The sequence below is a fragment of the Silurus aristotelis genome (assembly GCF_946808225.1).
Source record: "Silurus aristotelis genome assembly, chromosome: 27".
Classification (NCBI taxonomy): Eukaryota; Metazoa; Chordata; class Actinopteri; order Siluriformes; family Siluridae; genus Silurus; species Silurus aristotelis.
The window spans coordinates 3,293,695-3,306,435 of NC_139600.1; the positions used below are offsets into that span (position 1 = coordinate 3,293,695).

Genomic DNA, 12,741 nt, shown 5'->3' on the forward strand with positions numbered 1-12,741 from the left:
AGCCGCCACGTGCCGTCCCCCTCGCAACAACCCGTAATGTGTGAATTTGACCTTGCTACAGGAATGTGACAAACCTATGTGCAGGTCCAAACAGATGGGTGTGGCTCAGAGGCATTGTCCATATTTCATAATCGAGCGCTGACTCTCGTGCTACATCAAAGGAAACAAGCTATCTAGCTATCGGAGCGCCCTGAGATTCCTCGGATTAAGTGAAGGTGGTGAAGGGATAGTGAGGAGGTGTGGGACACAAGGTCATTCATGAATTCATCTATCTTACCTGTTTGTCTATCTGTTTTGTAGCACCTCTCCATTGCTCCACTATAACTAATGGCAAGGGGTTTTAAACGAGGTCGCACCAGTTCATACAATTACCAACGCCACAGGTTCAGCAACTCCTAGCTTCTAAATTTCCTGTTTCCCTGCACCACCCAGTATATGTTAAGCATTCAAATCAATCAATCAATCATTCCTTGCATTGACTTTCCAGAAGTCGTCTCCTTCCTGAATTGGAGCTCCATCTTATCCAATTAGCAGAGAACATACAATTGGACTTCGGTAACATCTGGCTACGCAGTGTACAATCCTCCAGCCTCCCTTACAAGGGAAAACCTCTGGGATAATTAAGTGAGATAGGATGAGGGAGGGATGCAGACAGGAAACTAACCAGACTGCTGTATTGAAATCAGGAACACTATCATGTCTTTCTTTTTTTTTCCCTCACTGTTTCACTGGTCCCTCGATACCGTATGCGGTGGTCAGGGTTTTGCCGCAGGCTGGAACATCACGCACCGATAACTTTGTTCACCGCTTTCTCGTTCTGGCGTTGCTGTCTGTGGTGTAGCAGAAAATCAGGACACGTCAGAACAGCTGGCCTGAAAACACGGTGAGCGCAATCGGAAAAAGAGCGAGCATTAAAAAAAAAGTGAGACCCCGCTTTTCTTCGACACCCACGTGTCTGACACTCCACGATAAAGCTTATATAATGCGAACACGCACCTCCAGGTGTGAGGAACATCTGGTTTGTCCGTTTCTTGCGCTCTATGCCCAAGTATTTTCAAATGAATCCTTTTTATTTTCATATAGGGATACTGCATTCTGATTGGTCAGCAGCTCTGAGCAGCTCTCATTCACAGGGATTGTGATGGAACCTCATAAACTGGTTAGAAGCAGTTAAAATCACTGATATCATTAGAAACTTGTTTCATGTTTTAGGATTTTTTCAGGACAAAGCATTTTCGGTTGGTTGTTTGGTTTCTCTGTAACATAATTAACTATTTTATTATTTATTTTATTTTTTTTATTTACCCCTAATTTACTTCCATTAAGAAAAAATAATAGAAGCTGGTGAGTTTATAGCAGCTGTAATATAAGTGAATATGAGAACAACATGGTTTCGAGGAGATAATTTTAAGTGTAGCTATAAATGGACAAAAAGTATGATGCTTTGAATACAATGGTTCAGGACGGGAAACTAGAACAGAAAACTCTCCATCCATCCATCCATCCATCCATCCATCCATCCATCCATCCATCCATCCATCCATCCATCCATCCATCCATCCATCCATCCATCCATCCATCCATCCATCCATCCATCCATCCATCCGCCTCTATACTGTACCTGTCTGTTCATCTGTCTGTAGCACCTGTCTCTATTGATCTGTCATTCTGTCTGTCTACATTTACTGTCTATCATTTTTCCATGTCTGTAGCATCCATTCATTCAATTATCCATCCATCCATCCATCCATCCATCTATCTGTGTTAACACAAAAATTATTATAAAGGGTGTTTTTTTTTTTCTTTTTGTTTTGTTCTTGCTGTTGCTTTGATGTAAATAATCAATCGAACAAAAGATTCTTGTAAAGAAAAGTCGCTCTGGTGACCGAGTGTTCCTGAGTATTCATCTCAGCCCTGTGGCAAATGATTTTTCCCACTCCTTCATTACAGAAGCAGTAGTTTATCAGGCATCTGCAGGACGAATCCATTACAAAAGAGCCGACACTCAAACCTCGCTATTTCAACAGTCATTTTTCACCCCGAGCATCTGGAGAAATCTTATGGACATCAATTACATTACAGAGGAGCAAACAAACCCGACGTGATAAAGCGAGCAGACAGAAAGCTGACTCCTGGAATAAGCCGAGACTATTTACATTATAAATGTCCCCGACGCCATGTTTGTATCCGTCTTTCGGACCGGATCGGGATTCCGCCGTTGCTGTCCTGTCAGGATCGTGCCACATGGGAGCTGCCAAACCATAACCGAGAAAGGATGGTATCTGTTTTTTTTATTTTTTTAGAAAATTTTGCAAAGAGTAGCAAAAAAAAATCTAATGATTCACAACAGTGTCGGATTTAATGGAAGAGGGTCGGATTTATTATATACAAGGGATACTGTGTTCCTGTAGTGGTCTACTGCTTTTCAAATTTTCCTCCAGGGGCCCTCAAATAAATTTTTTATGCTTGTGCGTGTAGCTTACATAAAAAAAACGTATCTTCGAGCATATTTCAAGGATGGACCATGCCTTTGACTTCTGTGCCAGGAAAAATCTCTCTAGTCGTGAAAGTATAAAGCAAAAAATAATAATAAATCTAATACGTAAATTGCTTGTAATACACTGTGGAATCTCCTAACATAAATGCACTATATGTGCAACTTTATTGGGATACCACCCTTTTCCAGCCATATGTGGTTCTTCAAGAAAATGTTATCCAAAACCTGGAGGCACACTACTGTATAGGCATCTATGGATGGAGAAGCATGAAATGTTTCCTTCCCTTAAACTAGGAGACCCAAACCTGTACTGGTGTGACATAAAGTACTGAAAACCAGCTCCGTGAATATCTGCTGCTCTAGAACTCGAACTGTATTGGGATGAATGTGAACGCTGAGTGTATCTCTAACCTCCTCACCTTGTGGCTGAATGAGCCCAAAAATCTAGTGGAACCTCATTTATAGGGACTCAATGTGGACTGAGGTGTTAAAAATTAACCACATACGAATCTTATCTGGTGTCCACAAACATTTAGATGTTCCACAGTCATCATGACAAAACTTCAATTATGTCCTTGGGATCCTCACCAGGGGCTCAAGGACAACGGGTTGGGGGTTCAGAACTCTCGCTCCTCTGCTATGGGCAGAGAAATCGAAGAAGATGAAGTCTAAGGATGCAGGAGCATGAAATGTTCTCTTCACTTGAACTAGGATCACTCAAATTGGTGAAAGCCAGCTCCATGAACATATGCTTTCCATGGGTTGGGATGGAAGATCTCCCACTATGGAGTTCCAACCTTGTTGATAAACTTTTGGAATAAATGTGAATGCACCTCAAGCCTCCGCAACCTACATATGACTTGTAGCCCATCATACTCATCCTGACAGTTCAGATGTTTCACACTCAAGCATGACAGAACCAGTCTCGTGATTGAGATCCACGCAACGGCTTGGAAGTTCGAAACCCTCGACAGACAAATCGGAGACGAAGCCGAATGCGACCGCAAATGAAATGGCAGTGAGCGATTGCGTCCGCCGTTCCTCTCCGAGCCGAGCTACGCCTGCGAGGAGACGCAATTGCAATCAACAGCAACATCTGGCGCAGGCCAGGTTGGAAAGATTTCGCCTCTCAGGCACACATCAGCCACGCGGGAAAAACTCTGCCTAATTACACACACGGGGACAACACACACATGGAATACACAAAAAAAAGAAACCCAATTAGGTCCACATTTTTTCACAGATATGAGCAACACCATGACAGCAGGGTTAGTAGGTCACAATTGTCTTGTTTTTGTGTATTTTCTTTTTTTTTTTTTGTTAAGAATTCGGAGTGTGATTGAGCTCGCTAACTAACCAGCTGCTATAAAGCTTAATGAGACACTGTACACACTTCATATCATTCAGTCAAAATACACTTCCATACACCTACATCCAGATGCCGTGTCCTCAGATTGTATTCTGTATTCCTTTATATACACTATACATTTTCAATTAATTGTCTCCTTTCTTTCATTTGTCTCCATACCGCTCTGTCCTCGACATCTGCCTCTTTCAAACCAACCACCTGCTTGTGTTCCCTCCCCACATTCATAAACCTCCTCCTTGGCCTTCATCTTTTCCTTCTGGCTGGTGCCTCCATCTGCAGGATTATTCTTCTATATGCCTGAGGGAAGTTTTCCAGATTCTACAAATTTCTACGCTCCAGGGTCGAGGATCCTTCCCTCCCTGGATAGGTACATGGGGGAGGTAACAGAGTGTATAAAAGTATAGGGGGGTAGCCATCAATGAATATTGGAGTAGACTGAGGAGTAGACTTAGTCGTGGCTGTAATAGTGGACCTGTAATAATGTCTTGATCTTCCTTAGGATGGATGAAGGACATAACCTATTTTCTATGTCTCCTATTTTTTTCACCCTGTTCTAAGACCTCCACCTCTATTGGGAAAAGTATTTTTCATCTGGACATAGATGGCCTCACTCACTTCTCTCTCAAATAATTTGCTTTCCAAACCTTTTCCATTATGCCTCTCTTACCTCGTCTAAACAAATTTTGAATCCCGCCCATCCTCGTCCCTCCCGAAAACCTACGGATCTTCAACTCCTCCTTCAACCACCTCCTGTTTTTTTGGTTTTTTTTTTAATGCCACTGTTTCTAAACGGTACACCAGCACAGGTCTGACTAGAGACTTAGAAATCGTAGAAACTTTCCCTTTCACTCTTGGAGATACTTTCTATCCTAAATTCCTTCCTGCTATCACTCTTCTCTGCCACACTCTTTTATTTATTTTTATTATTTTTTTGAAGAAATAATGTCTTTTATATCCCACTATATACATAAGATACGTTGTTCGATGTTCTGTCAACGCTTCCATAGACTCCAGCCTCAACCATTCTGTCCTACTGAGTTGAGTAGGCTAAGACTAGGGGTTATCTGGTGGTCTAGAGGTTAGGATTCAGCGCTCTCACCGATACGGCCCAGGTTAGATTCCCGGTCAGGGAACCAAACCCAGCCATAAGGGTTGCACAAGCCAGTGCCGATCCCCAGCCCGGACAAATGGGGAGGGTTGCGTTAGAAAGGGCATCCAGCGTAAAAACAAATGCCAAATCAAACACACGAATGATCCGCTGTGGCGACCCCTAATGGGAAAAGCCGAAAAAAGTACTATAGGCTATTTAATATTTTTGCAATGGATACATAGGAAGACCACTTGCCAGCCATTCAGATACAGAACATCCATATGATTTAAAGCTATCCAGGTTAAACAGGCTTTTTTATGTCACTTTTTTAGATTTTTAGTGTAGATTTCTATTGCAGGAAAAAAAAAATAATAATAAAAAAATGTCCCGCCTCCACATCAGAGAACAGAAGGTTCCTGTTAGAAAGCCATACGTGTGCACACGTCTTTTCCCTGTCTCGCACGACGCTGCCGCGTTACGTTTTCAATATGTTTTAAGCTCCTGGGCTCTATTTTGAGATCATTAACAGACCGCCGATGCAGAATAGAAACCGGACAAATGTGTCTGGAATGACACAATTAACATATTAAAGGGCTACTGAAGCCTGTTCAAGCTAATTAAAAGCCTGACCTGCTACTTTAATTTCCCATTACAGACATAAAGAATTAGCAGCTATAAAACACATGAGACAGAAAAGCCATTTCTTCATAGACACGATACGGATAAAAGATTGTGAAAACCTGAGCAAAAGATTAGTATGTGCTTTTTGGAATATCCCATTCCACATTTTCCCTATTTGCTCTTATAATAACCTTTAATATCCTATGAAGACACAAAGGTGTTAATAAAGTCAGGTATTGATGGAGGTGAGGAGGCCTGGGGGTGCAGTCAGCATGAAAAATTAATCCCAATGGTGTTCACTAGGGTTGGATCTCTATAGCAGGAGATCTTTCACTCCAACCCATGGAAAGCATGTCTTCATAAATCTGGTTTTGTGGACTTTGGCTATGGTGGAACAGGTTTTTGGTCTGCTGGTTCAAGAAAGCAAAAAGATCTGCTATGTGTCCTGTACAAATTGGTGCCTTTAATTTTGGTGTAACAATTTGGTGAAGAAGCACATATGGCTGAAAAATAGTCAGGCGTCCCAATACTAGTTTATATTTGCGGAAGTGTCAATAAAATAGGAAAAACAGGCTGATTCTTTACCTCAATCAACAAGATTATACAATGTTTTTACAGTTGGTATTTTTGGTGATCTCCTCATAACAATTAGCATATCTGGATAATGTTATACAATGGAAAAAAAACCCATCCCCATCCTGAGGTCCTAAATACTGATAAGTGGTTAAGGGTCACTGGTTGGGGTTGAAAGAGTCAGGGTTTCAAGCCCTGGTTTTGCCAAGCTGCCACTCTTGGGGCCCCCTGAGCAAGTCCCTTAACCATCGGTGCTCTAGAGATGCTGTATCATGGCTAATCATGTGCTCTAACCCCAGCTTCCTAACATCGCTGGCATATGCGAAGAAAGAATTTTACTGTGACAAGTATAAAGCACATTTTAAGGATGGATAGACAAGATTTGAGCAGAAGCATAACCCGACTCTGAATACACTAAACCGCGACATTACTTTTGGTATAAAGTCACTGTTTCAGAAACGTTTGTCTTGATGGATGGTTGGATTGATGGATGGATAGATTGATTGATGAATAGAATTTTACTGTGACAAGTATGAAGTACCTTTCATCTTTCATTGTTTTCAGAAACATGTAAGCAGAAGGTGGTACCTCCCAGCAAACACCAAACTGCCCCTGCTGGGCCCCTTGCAAATAGGCCCTTAACCCTCAACAGCTCAGTTATACTGTAAGTCGCTCTGGATAAGAATAAGGATAATGACGTCTGCCAAATGTCATAAATATAAATGTAACCATATTCAAACTCATCCATGAATGAACAGGTATCCTGAGCTGTTTGCTCTCCATTAAGTACTTCTTTATTTGAAGGCAGCTTGTAGTTTTAGCTAAAAAAGAAAACAAAGAGTCCTAATTTGAGCAGCGAGATGCTCGCAGATTTGAAATCGAACAACCTTCATTAAGTTGCTTGTTGTCAGTTTCCTCAAAGGTAATAAAAAAAACCCAAAAAAACAACTATTTCTGTTTTGTAGCCTGACAACCTTGTTATTAATTAGCATTCTGCAAAAGTTTGAAAGGATGACCTCTCTTTGGCTTTGAGGGCGTTCAGAGAAGGCCAGGGCTTCAGCCAGAAGTGACATTTCAATTCCATGCATGCAAATAAGGCAAGACGTAGTAAAGCGACAAATCCTAATGACTCCTAATGACCAAAGGTATATGTGGTCCGACTTTTCTTTGGGTACCTGCTTTCAAACTGTACCCACAATTACTCTTTATTCACTGTATGATGGACATCAGATGGAAGAAAATGAATTACTTGTCTTTTATTAGAAGAAAACTTCTAGTAAAATGATAAAAAGAAAAGAAGGTAGCAGAGGTCATTGTTACCTCTAGTAAATGTATATGGAGAAATACATTTCTACAGTTATTATACTACTAGAAAGTATTATAATATTAAAACGCCACTCACCTCTTTCGCAAGAACGTCCCAGGAACCCTGTAGAAGCGCAGTCACATATATATCGATTCCATCCCTCTCTGCAGATGCCATTGTTCTGACACGGGTTGCTCAGGCATTGTTTGGGTGCTTCTTTGGTGCAAGATGGCTTCACCCCCATTGCCTTTTGGACTTCAGCCATACGTCGAACGTCTTTGCTCTGGCCATCAACGAACAGGTCGCGTACGCAGCCCACAAAGCCGTAATTCAGCAGCGCCGTCCACACCTCGGTCGGAAACACCAGTCCCGCTCGGTTCTCAGGAAGACCTCCAAGGTACAGGTGGTCATCCAGGTCCAAGATTTCACTCTCACCCGGGGCCTGGTAGGGCGTGCGGACCGTGTTCACCGAAATGGTACCTGAGAACGCAGACGAGTACATGTCAATGTCAATCAAAGACAAACACTGGGGACATTTTAACGAAGCAGGAGCAGGAGCAGGTCAGAAAAGATCGGAGAACATAATAAGGAAATCTATATGGACAAAAAATATGTTTAATTGGTGTTTTTGAGTCGATGCCGAGTCACTCTGCGTATTGACTAAACACTGTGGCGTGTTTTTCTTAATTAGAAATGAGCAGTGTGGTATTGAACTGCGACGGCATGAAATGCGAGTAATTCGCTGTCTTCCGCAGACATGCTCTGCATCTTTCTTTCTTTCCACAGTCTGTGCAATAAAAAAGGCACGAAATCATAACGAGGATCAATCATTTCACCAGAACTGGACTCGCTGCCCTTTTTGAAGCATTCCTTCCTCCTTTACATTAAAAACTCGTCTAGAATATCGTCCTGGACATGACATGAGGACATTTTATTTTACGCTGTTTTGTTTGTCAGATGTGATTTTTACACAATTTAGTTTATTTCCAATTTGTTTTTTGTTTTTTTGTTTTTTTTTTACCCCAAATTCATGAGGGTGCTCATATGTAAAGCTATATTATTAATAATTTGAAAATAATAACAGATTTTTTTCAGGTTTAAACAGTACTAAAAAAAACACTTCTTTTAATATAATTTATATATATATATATATATATATATATATATATATATATATATATATATATATATATATATATTGTATATTTCAAATTTGTTTTGTTTTTTTACCCCAAACGATTCAGTGGGTGTTCATATATAAAGCTATATTATAATATACTGATTATGTTGAGGAAAAAGTCACATAGCCAAAGAAAATATATTTATAAAAATAATATATAAAGCAGAAGCAGTAGAGAAGTGGATTTTTATACTGTTTGAACCTGAAAAAAATCTGTTATTATTCTGTTATAAATTTGTAATTACTACACTGTGTATATATGTTTTTTTATGCTGACTTTTATACACTCTGTAAACAATAAATAGCCAAGACATGAGAAGAAGCGTAACCATACACATAACTTTCCCTGCATAAATATTGACGTAACTTTTTGAAAATAAAATCACTGATTCAGAAAATGGCTCGGTAGATGGATGGATCGATGGATACATTGAGCTCTGCTTCAGTTCATACAAATGTTGTTTATTAGGGTTGGAGCTCTATAACAGGAGATCTTTCACTCCATCCCATGTAAATCATTTCTTTGAGCTAGCTTCATGCACTTTGTGTCAACAGGTTTGGGTCTCTGAATGGAAAATCTCAGCCATGTAAATGTAATTTTCCAGGTCAAAGTAAATGTACATGGACTGTAAATCCAAGCAATACAGAGGCTCAGGATCTCGCCCCGAGGTTCATTCAAGTATGACGGCTATGACGGGAAGCCTCAACTCTCGGGATCTTTAGTTAATAGCCTGCAGTGATGCTGCAACCGCAGCCACTGATCCATCACGCAGATACACAGAGAAACTGGACCGTGTTCAACAGGGTCCAGCAGAGAGAAAACGTGTGAAAAGGAAAAAATAAATAAATGGGGCATTTCCATGGAGGCTGAAAGCATGCCATTATCAGAGCCACGTTTCAAGGTGCATTTATTTTCAAGTGGCTTTCAAGTAGAATAGTTCATCTACATAGACCAGTGGTTACACACACCACTGCTTTTTATTTATTTTTTTATTTTTTTCTAGCCAGGTTTGAATTAATTAAATAATTAAAAAACTAGATAAATGTGTAACGATAAATTAGATTTTTTTTTAATTCTGCATAGTGAAATTGAAAATTGAATTAAAGGAAATATATAGGATGATAATCAAGCACAAAAATTAAATTTGTGCTCCTCATGCTGATTGCCTGATTTTCCAGAGGGTTGTAGAGGTGCAGAAGTGTAGTATAGAAGTGCAGGAGTGTGGTATAAAGTGGTGTAGTGGTGCAGGAGTGTAGTATAGAAGGGTGATTTGATGTGGGAGTGTAGTATAGAAGTGCAGGAGTGTGGTATAAAGTGGTGTAGTGGTGCAGGAGTGTGGTATAAAGTGGTGCAGGAGTGTAGTACAGAGGGGTGTAGAGGTGCAGAAGTGTAGTATAGAAGGGTGATTTGATGTGTGAGTGTAGTATAGAGGGGTGTAGTGGTGCAGGAGTGTAGTATAGAAGGGTGATTTGATGTGGGAGTGTAGTATAGAGGTGTGTAGTGGTGCAGGAGTGTAGTATAGAGGATTGTAATGGAGTAGGAGTGTAGTATAGGAGGGTGTATTGGTGCAGGAGTGTAGTATAGAAGGGTGTTTTGATTTGGGAGTGTAGAATAGACGGGTGTAGAGGTATAGGAGTGTGGTATAGAGAGGTGTAGAGGTGTACGAGCATGGTATAAGGGGTGTAGAGGTGTAGAAATGTAGTATAGAGGATTGTAATGGAGTAGGAGTGTAGTATAGAGAGGTGTAGAGGTATGGGAGTGTAGTATAGAGGGGTGTAGAGGTGCTGGAGTGTAGTATAGAGGGGTGTAGTGATGTCGGAGTGTAATACAGAGGGGTGTAGAGGTGCTGGAGTGTAATATAGAGGGGTGTAGTATAGACAGATGTAGAGGTGTAGGAGTGTTGTATAGAGGGGTGTAGTATAGCTGGATGTAGGGGTGTAGGAGTAGTATAGAGGGTGGTAGAGGTGCAGGAGTGTAGTATGGAGGGGTATAGAGGTGCTGGAGTGTAGTATGGAGGGGTGTAGTATAGCTGGATGTAGGGGTGTAGGAGTGTAGTATAGAGGGGTGTAGAGGTGCTGGAGTGTAGTATGGAGGGGTGTAGTATAGATGGATGTAGAGGTGTAGGAGTGTAGTATAGAGGGGTGTAGAGGTGCTGGAGTGTAGTATGGAGGGGTGTAGTATAGATGGATGTAGAGGTGTAGGAGTGTAGTATGGAGGGGTGTAGAGGTGCTGGAGTGTAGTATGGAGGGGTGTAGTATAGATGGATGTAGAGGTGTAGAAGTGTAGTATAGAGGGGTGTAGAGGTGCTGGAGTGAAGTATAGACGGGTGTAGTATAGACGGATGTAGAGGTGTAGGAGTGTAGTATAGCTGGATGTAGGGGTGTAGGAGTGTAGTATAGAGGGTGGTAGAGGTGCAGGAGTGTAGTATGGAGGGGTGTAGTATAGATGGATGTAGAGGTGTAGGAGTGTAGTATGGAGGGGTGTAGAGGTGCTGGAGTGTAGTATGGAGGGGTGTAGTATAGATGGATGTAGAGGTGTAGGAGTGTAGTATAGAGGGGTGTAGAGGTGCTGGAGTGAAGTATAGACGGGTGTAGTATAGACGGATGTAGAGGTGTAGGAGTGTAGTATAGCTGGATGTAGGGGTGTAGGAGTGTAGTATAGAGGGTGGTAGAGGTGCAGGAGTGTAGTATGGAGGGGTGTAGTATAGATGGATGTAGAGGTGTAGGAGTGTAGTATAGAGTTGTGTAGTGATGAGGGAGTGTAGTATAATTCAACTATAATATAATCTAACTATAATATAATGTCACCACGGAGGTCGTCGCCCGCTCAGCCTGTCGTTGAACCAGGCCAGAGTGCGCACAGCTGGAGGGACGTGACAGCACCCGACGCTTGGCAGGAGTTCTGGGCTCCGTTTCCAGTCATGTCTTTTCCAGGAAGCAGCTAACAAACTCACTCCATCAAGCTCATTACTGAGGAAGGTTTGCACACGCCGGTTCGGGCTCTAAGGACCCATACAATGCAGAGGGTGCACATTTACGTTCTCTTCTTCTTTATCATGCCACGAGGAGCAACTATTCATTTTTGCACTGGAAACAATCTGCAGTTACAGCTAGTTTCTGACAACCAATAGATAGCAAATATGCAGCAGAACAGGAGAAATAATGAAGGTTGAAGTTTAATTTAAAATAAAGGCAGAAAAAAAGAGATCAGTGTATACAGAACCATGATCCACCATGATTACTTTCTGGGGTTTACTCAATTGTTTGGGGGGGGAGAAAAAGTAATTTTCTTATAATCTTTATCACAAAAAGAAAGATTGCGATCATAAATAAAGAATATTTGTTATCAAATATTACAAAATGATGAACATTTAATTACAGAAAACAACTCTCTTTGAAATGATTTTCAAAAATCAAATGTTTTAATAAAGAATATTGTTTTTTTTTATTTTAAAAGAAAATTTTCTGAATAATAATTAAAACAAAACCACACATTTGAATGATTTCCATCAGCTTGCTGTTCTATGCAGCATTATTTCCATAGTGGCCTGGATCCTGCATAATACAACTGCAACTCATAGAGGTGTAGGACTGTGGTATAGAGGGGTGTAGTGATGTAGGAGTGTAGTATAGAGGGGTGTAGAAGTGTAGGAGTGTGGTATAGATGGGTGTAGTGATGTAGGAGTGTGGTATAGAGGGGTGTAGAGGTGAGGGAGTGTGGTATAGAGGGGTGTAGAGGTGTATGAGTGTAGTATAGAGAGGTGTAGATGTGTAGAAGTGTGGTATAGAGGGATGTAGAGGTGTAGGAGTGTGGTATAAAGAGTTGTGATGTAGGAGTGTGGTATAGAGAGGTGTAGATGTGTAGGAGTGTGGTATAGAGGGATGTAAAGGTGTAGGGGTGTGGTATAGAGAGTTGTAGTGATGTAGGAGTGTGGTATAGAGGGATGTAGAGGTGTAGGAGTGTGGTATAGAGGGGTGTAGATGTGTAGGAGTGTGGTATAGAGGGATGTAGATGTGTAGGAGTGTGGTATAGAGAGGTGTAGATGTGTAGGAGTGTGGTATAGAGAGGTGTAGATGTGTAGGAGTGTGGTATAGAGAGGTGTAG

The 12,741-nt window shown here is 41.2% G+C and overlaps 1 protein-coding gene across 27 annotated transcripts in view; it reads right to left on the reverse strand.

The window, feature by feature from the left end:
* Window positions 1-12,741, reverse strand: part of LOC310721075 (neurexin-1a-like) — a 331,556-nt gene that overhangs the window by 206,810 nt on the left and 112,005 nt on the right. For all 27 annotated transcript variants that reach the window (XM_083532317.1, XM_083532316.1, XM_083532314.1 and 24 more), the window contains one exon: window positions 7,553-7,936. In XM_083532317.1, the coding sequence (XP_083388443.1) occupies window positions 7,553-7,936 (384 nt within the window). The remainder of the gene's footprint in view (window positions 1-7,552; window positions 7,937-12,741) is intronic.